This window comes from Perissodus microlepis, chromosome 11 (assembly GCF_051167445.1).
Source record: "Perissodus microlepis isolate ML-2025 ecotype Zambia chromosome 11, ASM5116744v1, whole genome shotgun sequence".
NCBI lineage: Eukaryota > Metazoa > Chordata > Actinopteri > Cichliformes > Cichlidae > Perissodus > Perissodus microlepis.
In genome coordinates, this window is record NC_140471.1 from 12,537,609 (window position 1) to 12,556,892 (window position 19,284).

The 19,284-nt window shown below is 39.3% G+C and overlaps 1 protein-coding gene across 7 annotated transcripts in view; it reads right to left on the minus strand.

Moving 5' to 3' along the window:
• LOC146377328 (CUB and sushi domain-containing protein 3-like) overlaps positions 1 to 19,284 on the minus strand; it is a 233,650-nt gene that overhangs the window by 111,394 nt on the left and 102,972 nt on the right. For all 7 annotated transcript variants that reach the window (XR_014801636.1, XR_014801635.1, XM_084943659.1 and 4 more), the window contains 11 exons: positions 19,257 to 19,284; positions 17,784 to 17,972; positions 16,817 to 16,986; positions 15,660 to 15,816; positions 13,505 to 13,696; positions 11,887 to 12,013; positions 10,603 to 10,805; positions 5,768 to 5,959; positions 4,362 to 4,500; positions 2,865 to 3,052; positions 2,346 to 2,540 (listed from right to left, as the gene is read on the minus strand). The exon at positions 19,257 to 19,284 is cut by the window's right edge and continues 188 nt beyond it. Coding sequence is in view for 5 of the 7 variants with exons in the window: in XM_084943659.1 (XP_084799785.1) it covers positions 2,346 to 2,540; positions 2,865 to 3,052; positions 4,362 to 4,500; positions 5,768 to 5,959; positions 10,603 to 10,805; positions 11,887 to 12,013; positions 13,505 to 13,696; positions 15,660 to 15,816; positions 16,817 to 16,986; positions 17,784 to 17,972; positions 19,257 to 19,284 (1,780 nt within the window). In the remaining 2 variants the exon portion in view is untranslated. The remainder of the gene's footprint in view (positions 1 to 2,345; positions 2,541 to 2,864; positions 3,053 to 4,361; positions 4,501 to 5,767; positions 5,960 to 10,602; positions 10,806 to 11,886; positions 12,014 to 13,504; positions 13,697 to 15,659; positions 15,817 to 16,816; positions 16,987 to 17,783; positions 17,973 to 19,256) is intronic.

Genomic DNA, 19,284 nt, shown 5'->3' on the forward strand with positions numbered 1-19,284 from the left:
ATTTTCCTATCACTAACCTTTACAAAGCATATCCATTAATTTTAATATCTGCTAATACAGCGTGTGGCTAAAGCTAGACTAAGGTCGCTTAAATTTAATTGTCATTAAACACATACTCGGATGCGTCCATCTCTCAAAACTTTCCTGCTACTCTCAGCAGATATTTAGCCGGTGATATTCAGTAGGCTTGTTAATATTAGTTGCAGTCTGTCTTGCAGCTGCGTCGCATCTCATAGTCTGATCTTAAGCTGTTGATAATGTACCTAATTAGCAAAGAGTCGCTCTAATGCATTTACCTCAGACCTCATGGACCGAGCCATCAGGTGGGAGAGCCTCGACTGTAAACAAACACACAGTCATTTGTATTAGGGAAGCTGTCACCAGCTGCTCTGAACCCCCCTATGGCCCACACTGTGCACATGTCACTGCTGTTCCATCGAGCAGCACATGAGAAGTGAGCAGAGGTGTTAATGCAGAAGAATGGATCAGCGATTTATCCGCATTTGGTTGCTGAAGTAGCAAGAGGCATGTAATCAAATACATGTGACACGGGCACGCGAGGCTCTAATTCAAGCTGATTTGTCAGACAGAATGGGCGACATGGTGCTGTGGTGGGGGAGGAATCTGAGAATGCTACTAGTGGGAAGGAAAGCAAACTGCGCTGTCAATCTCGAGTAGGAAAGAGCGGCACCAAGGAAAGCAAGGGATTCTCAAGATATGCTTTAACGGTTTCTGTCTGACAGCTGAGTGCAGTGCTGCACAGAGAAGAGGGCAGGCTGCAAAACCACTCATTTTATGTTTTGTAAAAGGCTGATAGTTACGAAAGAAAGCTAAATGCTTCAGAGAAAAAAGCGAGTTATTACCTCATATGATTACATAAATGGTGATTTAAGAACTCAGTGCATGAAAAAATGATTTTTAAGAATGCTTGGATTGTCTTCAAAGTACGCACACAGCAAAATCTTCATATGATTACTGCATTTAGCAGTAAATTATGTTATATTGTTACAACACTCCATCAATACAAACAGGATCGCAGTTTGAAGGAACGGCCTTCAAATATTAAATTTTTGAATCATTTTTCAATCATTAGATTTAGAATTTGAATCATATTGACCCTTTCCTTTATTCTACTTTTCTTACATACACAGGGGAGAAAATGGAGCAAATTGTAGCATAATAAAACAAAAAGTACAAGAATAATCTATAAAGTATGATACCACTAGCCAAGAAGCCCACAGGATGCCCTTAAGTTTGGGTAAGAATCACAGTTATACTCTATACTAAATATTAGTTGCTGACCTGAGTGACCTTGACTAAAAGTCCTGCTGTCTATAGTACAATTTAACAACCGAAAACACAGTGAGCCATTATAGACTTGTTTAACGTAAACAGAGTGTACAGCTTGCTAAATAACATAAAGGAACAGTAGCTGGCCATATGTTGAGACAGCTGAAGCCATTACATTTAGCCTTGAGACAGTTCAGTCATCAGTTCAGATGCATTTTCAAAGTGAAAACACTTAACGGAGAGCTGTTGATGGACTCTTTAGTAAAACACATAACCCCAGGGCTGTTTAGTGAAGTTACAGAGGTGTCAACTGTAAAAGCAATGAATAGCTCCCTGGCGTGAGGCTGGGTGCTCCTGTTCCCTGCTGCAGTAAATGAGCGCTGAATTCTAATTTAACCTTGATAGATTTAAGACTATGACAAATATTAAAACGATTACTGCGAAGAGAAGAAATTGGATATCTCACTCCTTGCATCTTTTTGCATTTCTTATCACACTGTAGATTTACCTTAAATTCAAATCAGTAGTGGTAAATGGTTTACTATGATCATTGCTATTCACCATGAAATGCTGAACCTACAGAATGCCAACAACAATAAAACAACGCATTTGCAAACGAACGTTATGTTCACTAGTTTATTACATGTGCTAGTTTATTACATCATATTATAGCTGAATGCAATTTGCCATTTGGGAGTGTCGTTTAAATCCAGAAGACACAAATACCATGCAGGGCAGAGTACTGTGTGGATCTGGAATTGGACACTATGCTTTGACACAATCATGGCATGCTGTATTTTGCCCTCCATAATCCCAGTTCATGACTGCTGCACTACAGTTGAACCCATTATATTTTTGTCTTTATTAATTGAGTGACCAGAATGTGCTATGTTCTACATGTGCATCAAACAGACAGCAGCGTGCGCCACATTTCAGCTCTTTTTTTAAACACAGCGCTCTCCTGGTATCACACTGTATCAAATATTGACCAAACAGCTGGAGTGCAGTTTTCTGCTTCTAAGGCCTTCTGTTATTGCCGAGGTGTTGCCTCTTACCTTGACAACTTGGTTTAGCTCTGTCCCACTCGGGTCTCTTGCTGTTGCCCATGACACACGTCAGTGTCGAGTAGCCCTGCAGCAGGTAGCCAGCCTCACAATGAAATGTCACCATAGATCCCAGCTTGTAGTCAGTACCCATTCTAGTGCCATTCATCACATTCCCGGGATCAAAACACGCCTCCCGCAGTTTAGCTGCCAATCAAAAAAAACAAAGCTTTTACAACAGTGACAACTGCCTAAAATGAGAGGGATTTGTTAAATGCATTAAGCGTTACACAGATTGCAAGTTTCTGTTTAAATTAACAGCACTGTGGTATTAAAAACATTAATTAAGATTGTAAATTTGTGGCAATAGAGGAGGCTGGGTCTTAGGCTAATCTCCAAGTAGCTGTGTGTAGTGTTGTGTTCAAAAGACAAGATGTGTATCAAAGGAAATCCCCTGCTGAACTACATAAAAATATTCAGTGGAAATGCTTAAAATGCTTAAAGAAGCGCATGCCCAAGCCTTTAGAGTACCTTTGTATTCCAAATGAAAGCCAGTGTAGCTCACAGAGCCGTCGCTACGAAATGCCAAGTACATGAAGTTGGAAGTGCTCTCAATCTTCTCAGGAAGTTTACTGTCTTGGAAGCTGCCAATCAGATGGGCGCTGCTGTCTGGCCCATCGTAGATGTACAAGAAATCATAGTTTGGCTCAATACTGAAGCTGTGACAAGCAAAAGAAAGAAACAAATGAAAGATAAAACAGTTATTATTTTGCCAAGCCTTAACCACCAGATTGTACAGATTGAGAGATTTAGAATGCAATTGGGTCTCAAAATGAAAGTGTGCACTGCAATGCTAGAACTGAGTCATGCCAAGCGATTTGTTTTGCATCTCCAGACAAAGAGATAAAAAAAGATATCTCCCCCAAGAGGTGAGAAGAGATTAAATTGTTGTGACACTGCGGTGGCACAAAATCTTCCCAGACGGCGACAGCAATGCAGTGTGAAAAGATCGTTTCATATTGTAGCGCTGTATATCAAATCACATGCTGCAGTCAGAGAGAAAGGGGAGCATTTGTTTTCAAAATAATGAGCGCGGTTTATGACGAAAATGTAAATAGCTTGGAGATAATTGCATTTGAGTTGGATCAAGGCAACTCCAATTTAAAATCATAACCCCATCCTTTCACTTGGCAATTCCCAAGAGTCAGAGAGAGAGAGTCTAACTCTATTAGACGTTTGTTTTGAAAGACAAAGCTGAAGAAGAAACATGGCGAGTTCTCCGCCTTCACCGCGAGGTGTGCGGAAGTACACAAACAGCAGTGTACCTTTTGTTCCTTTCCAGGCTTTCACAAAAAGTACTCGACAGTCAAAAGAAGACTGCCCAAGAAAACTGGCCTCGGGCGCATCTGTGGGTTTGCTTTGCAGATATTGGTGCTGCATGCTTAGATTGCAATTAATAATGCAAAGCACACAGTCGGACTATCTTTCAGCATATTTAACGAGATGCACTCCTATCACAATTCTGCAATATAGTATTCACCCACAAACCATGTTTCCCCACATTTCAGCAAAGCAGGCTGAAATACTGCTCCTTCTAAGTGTCTGTAAAGGCACCGCTGCTTCCTCCCTATCTCCCAACACACCTTGGCTCAAACTTAGGTCTTCTGCTTAACACACATGGTCAACTGTGCTTAATGCTGTGATGCTATAGCAGGTTCCACTGCAGAAAACAAGCAATTCCATTGCACAGCCCGATCCACTGCACATCCACTGAGAACTGAGTCAATTCTGTTTCAGACAGGTTACAAAAAAATACCACAGGTTTAGGGAAAGATTCAGCTTGTAAGCTATTGGCCCATGTGCTTAAGGGACAACACTATTTTTCTTTATCTATTGGCCTTCTCACATCCTGCAAATACGTCAAGTCCTCACATTTCTTTTGACTAAATACTTAATATAAGTGAAAAGTCCACACGTGTGAATAATACATCAACCCATGTGGTTTAGGTTCTGGTGTTGTCGTATTACCTGATGAAAGCCAGGGAGATGACATAGTCAGAGTGAACTGCGATAAGCCAGTCACAGTCTTTGCTGTGTGGGTAGGGATGGGGGTAGTTGGGAGAAAGGATGAATCCTGAAGACCCTGTCACATTCCCACCACAAGGAGCTTGAGAGATAAAAAGGAGGAAGAGATGAATGAGAAAAAAAAAGCTGTGAACACATAAGTAGTCTTTAAACGTGCTGCAAATGTCTTTAGCTAAATTCAGCTTGATACATGTAAGGCATGTACACTTATGGGTCGTTAAATTTAACTGGCTATTTCTATAACCTTTGTAAATCTCCATCAGCCGGTGGTGCAGTAACAAAGATTAGGGCATTAGAAAGGCCACTGTTTTCCCCCCTTTGCATTATAACACCGTGATACGCCTGACAATTGAGCTGATTCATTTCAATACGGTGTGCTTTTACAACACAATGCAATGCAGCATCTATGAAGTGTGTATTTTTCAGATATAAATGACTGAAAAAACAGTATGTATCCCTTACAAGACTTTATTCCATATGTTATCATGTTAATTATTTAATCCGCCTTCATTGCTCCTTAATCTCCCTGGGACTATGTGAACGCGTCAAGTATCAATGTAGCAAAGCAATCTGAAAGTCAACAGACTCAGTAGCATGGCTATGTTTGTGACTATTTCAATGTCATTTTTACTGCCTCGGGCACTCCCCCACTCCCCATAATTCTTTGCGCGTCTGTCAACTGTTGATTTTGATAAATAAACTAACAACTGTCACAGCACAATGAAGCAGTGTTTGTAACACGACGGTGACTGTGCTGTTTTTATTAGGCATGGTGACACTTTATTAGCACATGAACAGCTGACATTTACATCAAGTTTTCAGTCACACAGAGATGCTTCTGGTGTCAGTGGATTATGCCAAGTTGTGTGATCTTGTAATTACGCTCCAAGACTTGCAAACGCCTAGGTCTTTCATGACCAGAAAAAGAGTCTGTTAGACCAGTTGGCAGCAACTCAAGAACATTTAGGTTTCTTTGGACCTACTTAGTGTAATTATTTCTAATCGTATTGTTAGGTAATTAGCTGTTAAGCCCCAATAAGACACTGTTTTGGGAGACCATAGACTACTCAGTCTTTTAACCAACAACAGAAGTGGATTTGTCCACATAAGAGCTGGCAACAGCTCAAACATATCTGAAGAGTGTTGTTTATTCTACACACACTTTTAAGACATGAGTGAGAGAGAATTACAGTCTCATCTGCAGTCAGTTAATAGACAAACTCTTTGCTCTACCTCTTCCTCTCCATATCTCTTCTTCCCTCTGATCCTCTACACTTCCCTGCGCAACTTCTTTCTTCAATCTCCTCCACACTACCTCCCTTCTCTCTTTAAATCTTTCTCTCTCTCACCAATGCAGCTTGGAGGGCTGGGTTGCCAGTAGTATCTATTTTCCACTTGGATGCAGGTGATTCTGCTCTCTCCCTGCAATTCATATCCCGGATCACAGGAGAAGGTCACAGAGTCACCCGGCTCCCGCCCTTCTCCGTTGCGACTGCCATTCATGGGAATACCTGGATCTCTGCAGGCTGTTGCAAGCGAACCTGAAAGGCAAACACATACGTGTGATTCACAGACACACAGCAAAAGCAGCTGGGGTCCGACATAAAATGCACAGGAAAGAATGCACAAGAGTTTCCATGTAGGGTTATGTTTAAACTGCAGCTCAAACAGAGTTACAGCACAGAGCCGGAAAACAGTCCTGCCATGTTTTCCTAATCTGTTTCTCTTCAACACAGCTGTGCAGCAGCCGAGGGCTTTGATAATGTTCTGGTAAATTCTGCTGGATTTTGCAAATATCCAGCATAACAGACTCTCAAGAGAGAATCAAGACTAGTTTAGTTTATTGAACTTCTGTGTTGTTGTTGTTGCTGTTTTTCCTAAATCAAACATATCCAACGGCTCATCAAATTAAATATGTAAAACACAGAAATTTGATCTAAAAGGGCAATGTCTATTATATAGCATTCAATGTGATTAATATTTCATACTGTCACATACAGTAAAGTGAAACAAAGCTTTTACGAGTCCTCTGAAAATTAAGTACACCCTATATTCAATAGCTTGTAGAAACAGCTTTAGGAGAAATTACTTGAAGAAATCATTTTCTTCAATCATTCTCATGACTGACTCACTGACTGCAAACTGCCCAGGTCCCATGGCTGCAAAACAAGCCCAAATCATCATCATCCTTCCACCTCCGTGCTTTAGTTGTCATGATCCACGATGATGTGTGAAGTGTTTGTTTATACATGAGCCTCCTGCTATTAGAGTGTGAAGCTCTCTCTCCAAAGTGTGTGTACGTATTTATGTGTATGTGTTTGCCCCTGACTGCTGGTTTGAAGAAGTTCCTGTGTGCGGATTGGATCCGCAGACAGCATCCTCTGAACTTCTAGTTGACAGCCAACCAATTCCTCTCCTTGCCTTCTTTGTGTTTAAAAAAAACAGTGAGCAGTTAGTTTGCTAGCTGCATTGAGTGTTTGTGTGAAAAGCCCGAGTAGACACTGATAATAAATCTTGAGAGCTGAATTATACTTATGATATAAGCAGGTTTGGCTAACAGCTGTAGTTTGTTAACCTTGAGATGAGGGAAACTCATCTCTGTTCCAGAAAGGCAGTTAACTTAAACTCTGAGTCAGTTACCAGGGTAACACACTGCAAAATTAACCCAGTAACTTGCAGGTTTTGTTCCCCGAAACCCCATTCATGTCCTCATTTATAAAGTTGCTAGTAGAGCGTGTAATAGAGATAATTAATTTGCATTGAACATCAAAATCCTGGTGTATTGTTATTTCACTATTTTTTTTTCCTTTTTAATCTAATCATTCAGTTGTCAAAACAGCTATACGGATAGAAACAACAATTAGGTCGAATTGTTATCAGCTGAGAATAAAATCTATAGTCTCCATCTTTCTAACACTGTGACTCTGTGGACAGTAATGCAGTTGTCAAGCTGTCAGCCAGCTTCCCCACACTGAAAACTTTTAGTGGACCTCACTGCAGTAATCACTGTTTACATCAAACCTGTCTGTATAAAGGTTTGGACATATACAACACTGATCAATAATCAATCATTTGTCATGTTGTAATCAGTCAAATTAATGGAAAAATGTCTGTCATAGATGGGCACATAATAATCAGACAATAATAATCAATAATAATCAGACCCAAACAATATAACCCCCCCCCCCTAATAAAAGTATGAATTATCTTGCATAAATAGGGTGTTGATTTTCTTTACTCATTTCAGGTATTACCAGCAAAGTAGTTGCATGTCTTATCATCTGGGAATTCACCCAGATTTATTTATTTATTTAGACAAAGATCTTGACCCCCCCAAAGTTCAGCACAAAGTTACGCAGATATAGATGGGATCCAGGAGATGATGTGAATAAGTGAATAAAGCTGGTTCTGAAATTACTTTAGGCTTCTAAAACTCAACTAAATGTATTTTAAAATGAGTTTTTAAAGCAGCTGCAGAGAGCTGATTGTGTTTTGAAAATTTCATGTTAAAATTTCTTCACAAATTGAAATCCATTCATTAGATGATATCAAGCAACATTTTGAAAGGTTCAGCATCTGAAATTCAGACTATGACACATATTTTCAGCTACAAAAAAACCCTAAATCAGTCTCAGTGGGTTGACTCAGAACCCGTTTTGCCTGAAGCTGTCATAGGCTCCGTAATGGATCAGTAAACCATGTCCACTTGCACAGATGGATGGTTTAAAAAAAAAGATCAGGATCAAGGATCCCAAATGAATCTGGCCTAGATCCAATTCGGATCCACTCATCTCCCAACTCATTGTGTCTATTTTGGATTCGTAGTGGCTTATTTTGTCCCAACATCTGCATTTATAATGGCTCATCCACTAAAAACAATTCTGAAATATTTAAAACCTGTAAAAGCTTCAATTTCAATTTCTTATCTTTACAGTAAATCCATTAAACACTCAGAAAGCTGTCTTGTATTTTTTGAGTTGATATAAAATTACTATTCACAGAAACTGAGTAAAATGTTTGCTGGTTAAACTGGGAAACATTACAGAAGAGTTTGCTGCAAATGTCATCACACATTTTTATCCACTAATAACAAAAATCTTTAATTAAAAATTGAGGTTATTGCATCCCATCAGTACATTAAATTTATACTAAATAATTACTGAAAAAATTAAAGTGTCATAAAACTGCAGCAAAAAATGTTTTTATTGAACTAAAAAAAACTGACTCCAGAGCAGATCCTCCCAGGCTCTGTTGCTATCTGAGTAACTAATATCACAGGTCCCTCAGTGAACTATCTGATATGTTTCTTCAGACTTTTAGCGTCAGTTTCTGTCAGCAACATTTGATCAGGTCACAGTTTCCAGCTTCATCTAATGAAAATTCAAGGATGGTAAATGATGACAAATGATGAAAAAATACTAATCTTAAAAAAAAGATGACAGAGTGGTTCAAGGTGATTTTCTTTCCTCTTGTTTTTTTTAAGATAAATATCATGTTCGGCACTGACATGCTTCATATTCCTTAGTCCACTGAAATGAAATTGATTCTCTGTGCTTTATTTACCTGTTGCCATGGTGAATTTTGGTATCAGAGCTCCACTGATGATGGCCTTCGTTGTTTACTCACGCACAAGCTTAACTTAAGGTGAACAAACACAGAGTTGATTAAACTAAATCTGATTAGCTGTTCTGGAACCAAAAACTCAGAGTTGCTGATCACACAGTTACTCAGCTCAGAGTTTGTTTTTAAACGCAGAGTTCGATGAACCTGCTTCCTGGAATAGAGCCCTGGGTTGTTAGCTAAAAGCCTTGAATAAACAGTCTTTGTAAATAGTAAATTGTAAATAATTATACACATATGCACACAGTGAGCAGTTCAGTAGGAGTGAGAATCTCTTTCTGTTGAAATCCTTTTTCTTTTGTTTATTGCTTAGGAGTACAGGTTAAAGAATTGTCGACTGTTTGGCTTTTATTTTGTTTTAGGGGACATTAGGAACAATAAGAAACTTCTGTTTGTCATTTTGGCAATGCTTACCTCTGAAGTGAATAAACTGCTGCTCAACATCTTGAATTGTTATGTGCTGCAGGCTTTTTCTTGGGAGTGGTAGAGTCTCATGTTAGCTGCATGTTGGATGTCTAGTTTACCCCTAGGATGGGGACCTAACGAGCTTCAACCAAATGTGTTGCTGTGCATTATAGACAAGCATCTCTACTTTTAGTCTCATCTGTCCAGCTGTGCTGCCATGTTGCAGGATGCTTTCTGCTTGAAATAAGCCACGCTTGTTCAATGTTTCTCTAATTGTACTATGATGAACATGCTAACTGATGCCTGTATAGTCTGAGACATAGCAAATTAAATCAAAATCCAATATAAAAAAATCTTCCATGGTATTTTTATGGGTTAGATTTTGTTCTTCATCTTAGTGCCTGGTGGAAACTCTCACTACCACATTAATTTGATAGTGGGAGTGATTTCTTGCTTACATTTTTATTTAAGGTAGTATATTCTTAATGAAATCCTACATGACTATTGTTCCCATCATCCCTTCCCTATTACTCGCATTCAGTTCTGAAAACCACCAGCCTCAGGCAAGCAGCGTATTTAAGTACAGCATGTCTGCAGAATCAGTTCCATTTTGCAGCGCAGTGCAGTGAATCCCATATAATTGATTTTTGTATTAGGCTGCCTGTATGCTAAAGAAAACAAAAACATTACAAGCTCATCATATTTGGCATGCATGTTGTTTCATTTTCAGTTTGCTTCCAGATGCTTAGTTTTGAAAGTAGTCATCAGCAAAGCAAATGCATTATGTCACAGCAGCAAATATTGCATAGTAGACAGTCAGCAGTGAAGTGTAACATATCAGAGACTTTCACTGCTCATCAAGACATTATTACAAATTATTCTGAGAGATCCATAAGACACAAATGGAAAAGAACAATATTTGGGAATCTATTAGAAGTCAACAGAGAAAGAGGCTTCAGCATACTCCTTTCATGCACTGCATTTGTGTGATGATCCTTATACAGATCTGCTCAGCAAGACATTAGGCAGCGGTAAACAACATACTTGTACATTGAATTAATCACACTATTCTCAACTCTTTGCAGAAACTGTTATTGAGATCAAGCAAAAAAACAATATATACTACCACATAGCTATGTAGCTCGCAGGATATACTCACTTGAGAAGTCAATGGCAAAGCCAGACTTGGTGATGTAAAAATCAGTCTCAAACTGAATGGTGACGATGTTGAGAGTCGAGTGGATTCCTTCAGGCAGCAGTGAGCCACTAACTTCCTTCAGAGACATTTCATTCTCAGGAGGCCCATCCCAAACCTTCAGGATGTCATGGGATGCCTCTGTGTCGAATGCAAGAAACTGGAGGCTGAAAGAGGTGAACACAAAAGATTGTTGGCATAGTTTGGTTTTAGTTCACCGCAAGTCTCTATGGCTGACCATATGCAAACTCTCTATTAACTTACATATGGTTAGAATGAGTTAACATTAAATAAATTCTTGTATTCTCTTTTTGTACTGACATAAATGAAGTTTGCATTCATTGTACACTGCAAATACAATGAAAACCCCTCAAGATGGGGCACCAAATAGGTGTTGAACTTAGCAAGATTCAATTAATTCCAGAAACAATGTCCCTTTGCTTTTGGGCATTTTAGCTGAGATTTGCTATCATCAATCAACTTCTTCTAAAGTCAGAATTACACTATGAGACCACAGACTTATCTGCAATCTCATCAAGAGATGGCCCGAAGCAGCTCATCTCACAGAGAATGTGTGGTTGACTTTATGAAATCATATCATGTTTACTTCGACCTCTAAGCCCAAATCGGTTTTATTTCACAGTAATAGTGGGAGCTCTCAGCCAAAACAAAGGAAGAAAAAAAAAAGCTTCCATGTCCCAGTAATATTCCTCTGGGTGCTGTCACAGTGTCTACAAAGTCCCTCACACAATCATTGTTAATGGAGCTGCTGCAGGCCGTTTTTCTTGATGACATCTAACTTGAGAGGCGAATTCTTCATGTTCAAAATCTTAACTGCACATTACAACATCTCATGGAAACATTTTACGGATGTTTTCATCTTTAAGTCCTTTGAAGTCAGGGCAAGTTATCTGACCTCCATTAATTTATGATGCATTTAAATCATCTCCCCGCAGTTTAGTTCTAGGCAATTTCCTTGTATATATTTAAACTGCTGTTAAAATCCTTCTAACGTTAACACACATATAGTCCACTGGACACTCTGCTTAGTTCACTTTAAATCATTTATTTTCTCTTTCACCATCCATTTCATGAATAATTTGCATATTTAGACAAATTCCTGCACATCTTAATTAACAACAACTCAAAAATTATTAATACAAATGTTATTAATCATGTAGCACAATATAAAGAAAATAAACAAAATTACATTTATCCTAAATATGTATATGTAGACATTGTAGTTACCTGACGATGTTGCCAGAATTGACCTCAATTGTCCAGGTACATCTCAGGTTGTTGTCATAGGGGAAGGGATAGCCAGGAGAAAGGATACGCCCAGTAGACTCACCCTTAAAACTGCCACCACACTCCGCTGCATGTGCACACACACAAACACACACAAACACACACAGAAATATTGAAGCCCAAATACAAAACTTGCACAATACAAAATCAAGATTCTTCCACAGACAAAAAAATGTGCATAAGTTAAACACACACAAACACACACACACACCAACTAACAAACAAAACAGATACCAGCTCACTGCAGCTCTGAGGGTACAATGTGCAAAAATTTAAGCTTAGCCACAGCGAACAATCCTAACAGGTAATGAGACTGCGGCTTCCTGTCTAAGCAGAGAAACTCAGAGATACAAAACATGTTTGCTTCCTAACGATTCATTAATTTGGTTAGAAAGACTATAGAGGCCAGGCTACACTGCAGGAATGACACTGCTACAAATGTTAATAACTGAAAGGATATCTTATCATCCAATCTACTTTGTCTCTTCCTTGGTTATTGTCTTGCTATCTATATTACATAATAAACGCCACTTAATTAATAGGAAAATTGCATTAGATCACAACATTGGTGGGCTATAATCAGTATCATTATGCCGGGCAGATGTAAAAGACCTTGATGGCAACGAGGATGTGGCTCTGGAGAAATGAATGGAAATGCCATTTCACCTCAGCTCACAAATACAAAGCTCACTATTAATATTGATCACTCAGTGACACAGCACTGTTATCCAGTTAATCAGTACATCTATTTATTTACTCATTGCGGTTGTATTAGACATATCACAATGGCATAAAGAAGAAATTCTCCAGCAGTGGAAAGCATTGGCATTAAATGTGCAATTCTGCACACGTCCGGAATTTGTAAATCATCTTTTACCCTAATCCATCACCGCTAGACATCAAGGAACAGACACTGCTTCACAACACCTTCCAGACTCGAGCAGCGTGCAGGTAATAGCTTTATCATTTCTCTATCTTTCCGTCTCAGCATGTTCTGAATATGAAAGTACAGCCAGGACTGTGTTTTATGTCCAAGTCTCAATATGACACAAAAAGATACGATAATTATTCCTTTACTTGTAGAAAAACGCAGATTAATTGCTGGGGGATTAAAACATTCGAATCAAACATTCGACGAAAGGGGTACGGCAACACAGCGAAAGCTCAATAGCAATCCTATACACTATAACACTATAGTGTTCGTAATCATTCCATACAGCCAGTTCTGCATCCAAAACACACACACAGATCAATTATTCACAAGAAAACATCAAAGCCATTTAAATTCTTTTACCAAATGACAAGCGGCGTATTTTCTTTCAGCAAAGTTCAATTAAGAACAAATCATGTTGGGATAAATCCTTTGGATTAACACCTAGCTGAGCAGTGGCTGTTCTGAATAATAATAAAAGCTACAAACAGTGGGGTATCCATCCTCTGGACTATGACACATAGAATGGAGACCCCACTGTTTGTAGCTTTTATTATTATTATCTTATTATCTATAACTAGACAGACAGAACAGGAAAAAATTCAGCACTCAGGCAAAAAGGATTACCTATACATGAAGGAAGAGGGTTGTCCCACGCTCTTCTTTCACCAGTCATGCACTTTAGCATCCCAAAGCCGTGCAGAGTGTAACCTTGGTCACAGCCAAACGTGATGGCACCTCCAGCAAAGTGACCCTGGTCACTGATTTTGAAGCCAAACTGTGGCACACCTGGATCGTCACAGTGGGACAGCTCAAAACCTAGACAAGAAAGAAGAAGAATGGCATAGGGTGATGATAAGAACCAACACATGAATGTAACACAGTACTATGTAACAAAGTCTACTGTCATTCGATGAACCAGTACTCATTTATCTATACTCTAAAGAGGTATGGATTTAGCTTTGAGTATCGATTTCCCGTTGGGCACAGATGAGGGTTCATAGTCCCATTATATTACCAGCAATAAAAGATTTCCTTTGGACAGAGACCATAATTATTCGTAATTAAATGTTCAATTGAGTGTGGACATTTGCTATGACTGAGAAACAACCCATCCACTTGGAACGCTCTGGAAGAGGAAATTAAACAAGCCACAAACAAGAAAATGTGATAAATCTTTAGCTCAGCATGCTTGAGTATGGCCTTCATATGTTGTTCCTCTCTTTTAGGTACTAAAGTGTTCCGCTATGCAGCAAGAGTGGCCGCACATAAACCCAGCAGTGCTGATTTATGGTCTCATCTCACAGCGAGGTCCGTGCCCATGCCAGATGTTATGGTAGTATTACAAGTGTCATGCCCAGTATAAATCTCCAGCAGTTACCGCTCACATTTAGGAAATTACCTCAGCACTTTTGGAAGGAGTCATGAAAACATGATAAGATTTCATGTTCTGACAAGATTTAAACTGACCATATCCCACCTTTCCCTTGCCCCCTTGCTGCTCATACATCACTCAGTTCTCCTTACATTAAAAAAAAAAGCCCTTTTCATTTTGGCTCAAATGATTGCACTTGAGAGATACAGCTTACACTGTGCCATTTACCTTGTGTGCATCCATGGATAAGAAAAAATATCACAAATGAAATCCAATTATGTGATACTTAATTATGGGGTATTCTGTAACTCAAAAGGAAGCCTGTAATTAAGCCATTTCTTCACAACTAATTTAGATACAGATGGCAATTTATTTTGTTGTTGCAAATGAGCCCACATTCCTGATTAATGCACATTTTCTTTTCATTTTTGCAGATCTGTCAGGCTCCGAATCCTCAAACCCTTCACAACTAATGCCAAACTGAATCTTACAGCAAAACTGTTAAAACGTTTCTCTTATATCTATTACCAGTTGTACCTTGCACATTTGGCGCCATTATCATAGAGTGAAAGCTGAAGACATAGGAACTGTGAGTTATCAAAAAAAAAACCCTTTTCATTATTATTATTTTCAAACCATTCAAAAGTTTAAAACTGATCAAAAGTGAAAACCAGAACTTCATCCTAACTACTCTCTTAAATTCTACATTAGAAAGTTTACTGGTAAACCAAAAGATTTCAGAGATCTCAATGAGCACACAATTGCAGGTGAAAGACAAAAACACTTTAAATTGGATGGCAAAATGCAGTGTCGCCAAAACATTCTCTCTTCACAGTAATAAATTAGAAATGGTTAGCAACAACACACAGTCAGCAAGCCAATTAGGGGGGAGAGAAAACCCCATCTATTATTGCCCCCCTTACAGCAATGACCGAAACTTTTAATGTGCACATGCACTTGTGGATTTGTACACACACACCCTATGCAGTGCATGCAAATACAAACTGGCAACACACACAAACCGCAAACAGCAGCATAGTGACTTCAAACAGTCCTAACAATAATTCACCTGCTTTAACAAGGTACAGTTAGGCAAGCAAGGACGCTAATTGCAGAAGTGGAGAGCAAAATAAAAGAGAGAAAAAGGACTCACATGGAGAGAGACAGAGGTTGAGAAAGGACAGAAAGAAAAAAGCCAATTTTCCTGCTGGAGTGGAGCAGAAACACCATGCTGTGTTTAATGGATACCCTGACAGTGAAAGACACAGCGAAGCGGGGTGAGGGTCAATTAAAATTTTCTTTCAAATTCTGCTACTTCAAATGCCTGGCTCCCGAAGTGAGGCTAAATTCACTCATTTGGAAAAGCTTTAGGGCCCTCCTCCCCCAGGGAAATGAAATGTGACTTACTGTGGTATATGAGCCGGAAACCTGCAGCCGTCTTCTCGTGGTCAGAGTAGAACTCAAGCCACAGATAGTTGGAAGTGCTGGTAAGGGACAGACCTTGCATCAGCGTGCTCGTGTATGTGCCAAGCAGTGGCGCTGCCCCATCTTTACCGTCATACAGCTAATCGGAGACAGAAAGGAACACGAGGGAGTGTTTTGTTGCTTTGATTAAGAATTAAAAATTAATACTGAAGTAAGACAGCAACGATTAAAAAGAAGCTATTAGTGTCATATATCCGATTTTATATGACATCTCTATTGCCAAGCCAATGTCCTAAATAAAATGAGATAATGAAGAAAGGAGCATCCATAATTCATTCCATTGATCTGAGAGTATATCTGTAGAGCTTAGCTAACAAGGCTCGTGACAGATGGTCTGGAAGAATAACTTGTCTTTTTAATTAATACCATTTAAAAGTAGAAATATTTTAACAAATATTCACCAAATATTAAATGTTCTTTATTAATTAACTACTTATTTTCAGGCAGGCAGTTGACTCTTTCCACTGCTTTTCAAGGCTCTTAGAAACATGAGTTTGAAATTGAATCTTTCTTTGATGTTGTGTTTATTTACTTGTTTATTATTTTATGAAAGGATTTTAAGTAGAAGCATGCTTCCCTGACTGATATCTGTGAAACAATAAAAAATGAAAAACAAAAGGCTCTGTGTTCTTTCCTTTGAAACGTTACAGAAGGACTCTGTTTTGTTTTTCCATTTCTTAAAGGTAATCTACCTCTCTGAAAATGTTTTTCCACTTTTGAGATATTCCCGAGATGACTGAGTACAAGAGACTATACAGCTGCATTACTAGATGGATACAGATACTAGTCCACAGTGCTTTGGACTAATAACAAAACATCTGCATCTTCATTACATGTGTGGTGCTTATCAAATCTGTTAAAAATGCCCACGAGCAAATGCTGCTGATGCTGTCACGTGACCTTCAGACGTCTAAGACAAAACAATTCAGCATTTTTTCCCCATGCAATCCTTTTTTTGCAAATAATAAAAAGTATCAAGACCTTGCTTGCATACTTGAACATCAATTTTTAAAAATGACACAAAACTGAAGTTGCTTATCTACTTTGTGTCAGCAAAGATGAGCGACTGCTTTGCTTACCTTGAGAACATCACCTTGAGCAAGCTCAAAGGTGCTGGCAGTGATGTTGATGCCTTTTCCTGTTTGGACCTGAATGCTGTACACGCACTCGTGGCTGTTGTCATAGTTCATTGGATAGTTGGGGGACAAAAGAACTCCCTCATTGTTGGAGACTGTTGAACCGCACTCAGCTGCAAACAAAAAAACCCAACAACAACATGCAGACAACAGACACAATCAGCTACACAGCAATATGACCTGCTTAAACATATTAGGAATACATTCACGAAAATTAATAGACACCATAAAACTGGTTCATTAGCTTTTTCCTAACAAGATAAAAGTATATTTCACACATTCTACTTAAATGAGAAAGTGTCCATCCCTTTTTATTACCTTACCTTGTGAAAATCATTTTTAACTGAGACAGACACATTATGAAACATAGATTAGACTATTAAATAATTAATATTTAATGTAACAACATTCACTGGCCTTGCTGCCTGGGCTAAATAGCAGAAAATTACTTAACCACAATTAACTTGTACAGAAAAAAAAGTCCAGACTTTCAAAGACAGGGACATCAGAACATGGCATTTATCATGCAACAAATGCACTGATACTTTTAGTCTGTAAGTCTGACACAAGACCAGGTCAATGTCAAAAACATGCTAGGTACACTATCACAATGACTAAATCCCTACAGTAACCTTTTGAAATGTGAATGTAACTGACCTGCCTTTAAGCCTTCATGAGTGAAAAGGAGATCTCCCTAGATAGTTTAACCCAGCAGCTCACATCAGTTAATTACAGGTCTATCCTTTTAACTGTAGTCTACTTACATAAATCCAATTCTGCTGGGTTCTTAAATGTCAAATAAGAAAGTTTACATCTGTGTTGAATACATTTTAAAAGCTGACACTGGCTAGTTGCATAAACACATACATAAACAAGAACGGAAACAGAATAAAAGCAGTTGACCACGTACCCACACACCTTGGCAGAGGGGCACTCCACATGCGGCGCCCACCTCCCAGGCACACAATCTCCCTCGCCCCCTGCAGACGATAGCCCGTATTGCAGTAGAACGACAAAGAGTCGCCAATGCCAAACTTGGAGCCCGTGTGCCAGCCGTACCGAGGCGTTCCAGGGTCCTCACAAGGTTCAAGATCATACTCTGCAAATAAGACAACAAAAATTTATTACGAATCCTCTATCTATTGCTTCTTTTGAAAATAACTCCCAGTCTTTTTGTTTGCTTCCATCAAAAAAGACGACATGTTCAGGCAAAGCAACACTGTAGTTTGTGGGGATTACCTGTCTTGCTCAAGGAATCTTCATCAGGCTGGGAAGCCAAGCGTTTGATTCCAGGTTGTCGGGATAAAGAACGAGCTCTCTAAAAACTAGGCCACTCTCAGTGAAATATTTTTACACATGGGGCTGCTGGTGGCCTTATAATTTGAGAAAATGCAGCCCAGGAGTAAGAGGAAAAAGGTCTTACTCCCATCAGCATTTCTCTCACGGTCTGTATCTGGCAGTATGCAGAACTATACGGAGCCTATTGATTTCAGCACCGCAAAACATTAAAGCAGCAATCAAGTGTAGGATGTAGAATGATGGCCTTGGCAGACGTTCATTAAAGGTCATAAAAGGTTAAAAAACGAATTCTAATAATGAACTATATAGATGCTAATTGCAGAGCATGAAAGAAGACAAAAATATATTCACAAATTACGTTTCATGAATATTCATGGATTCATAAGATATGTCTCACTTCAGTGAACAGCAGGCAGACATTTAACCCGGATGCTCATGAAACGAGGCTTCTCTACCTTGCTATTCTCTCTCTGTCTCACTCTCCTCTCTCACTCTTTATCCGACCTTCTCTATGAGCCCTGCACACTCAGCATCACCATCTGTCTCATCTCCTTTCTGTGCCTTTATCTAGCTCTCTACACCGTGTATCTACGGCTGTTTAATTCTCCATTTCTTACCATCGATATGGGGGGCCCATTATTTCTGTACACACCTCCTTCTCCTTCTGCCGTCTTCAGTCCTCGGGAGACTGGCCCACATGCAATGCTTTGATGATCATTCTCCTCACGATCAGACACCCTCTACCTGCATGACCCTGTTGTCTCTTAATTATCCTTCTCTGACTGACGCAGGCCTGAGGCATGGTCTGTCTTAAGCCTGCTGACCGACAAATCACTCCTTATGTTACTTTATGCACGCTTTAGAGAGGCTTAGTGCTTTTGATCTCATCAATGAAAGAACTGCCTCTTTCCACGTGCCTGTGACTGCTTTTCACTTTTGCTTTCTACCCCTCGTTTTAATTACCCTTAGTCCTCTTTTCTGCCTCCTCCACACAACCCTCCATCCTCTGCTAAAACCTTTCCTGCCCTACCACGACTCCCACCTCCATTCCTTCTACAGACATAGCCCACATATGGACTCATACCTGAGAAGGAAATGTTGAATCCCTGCAG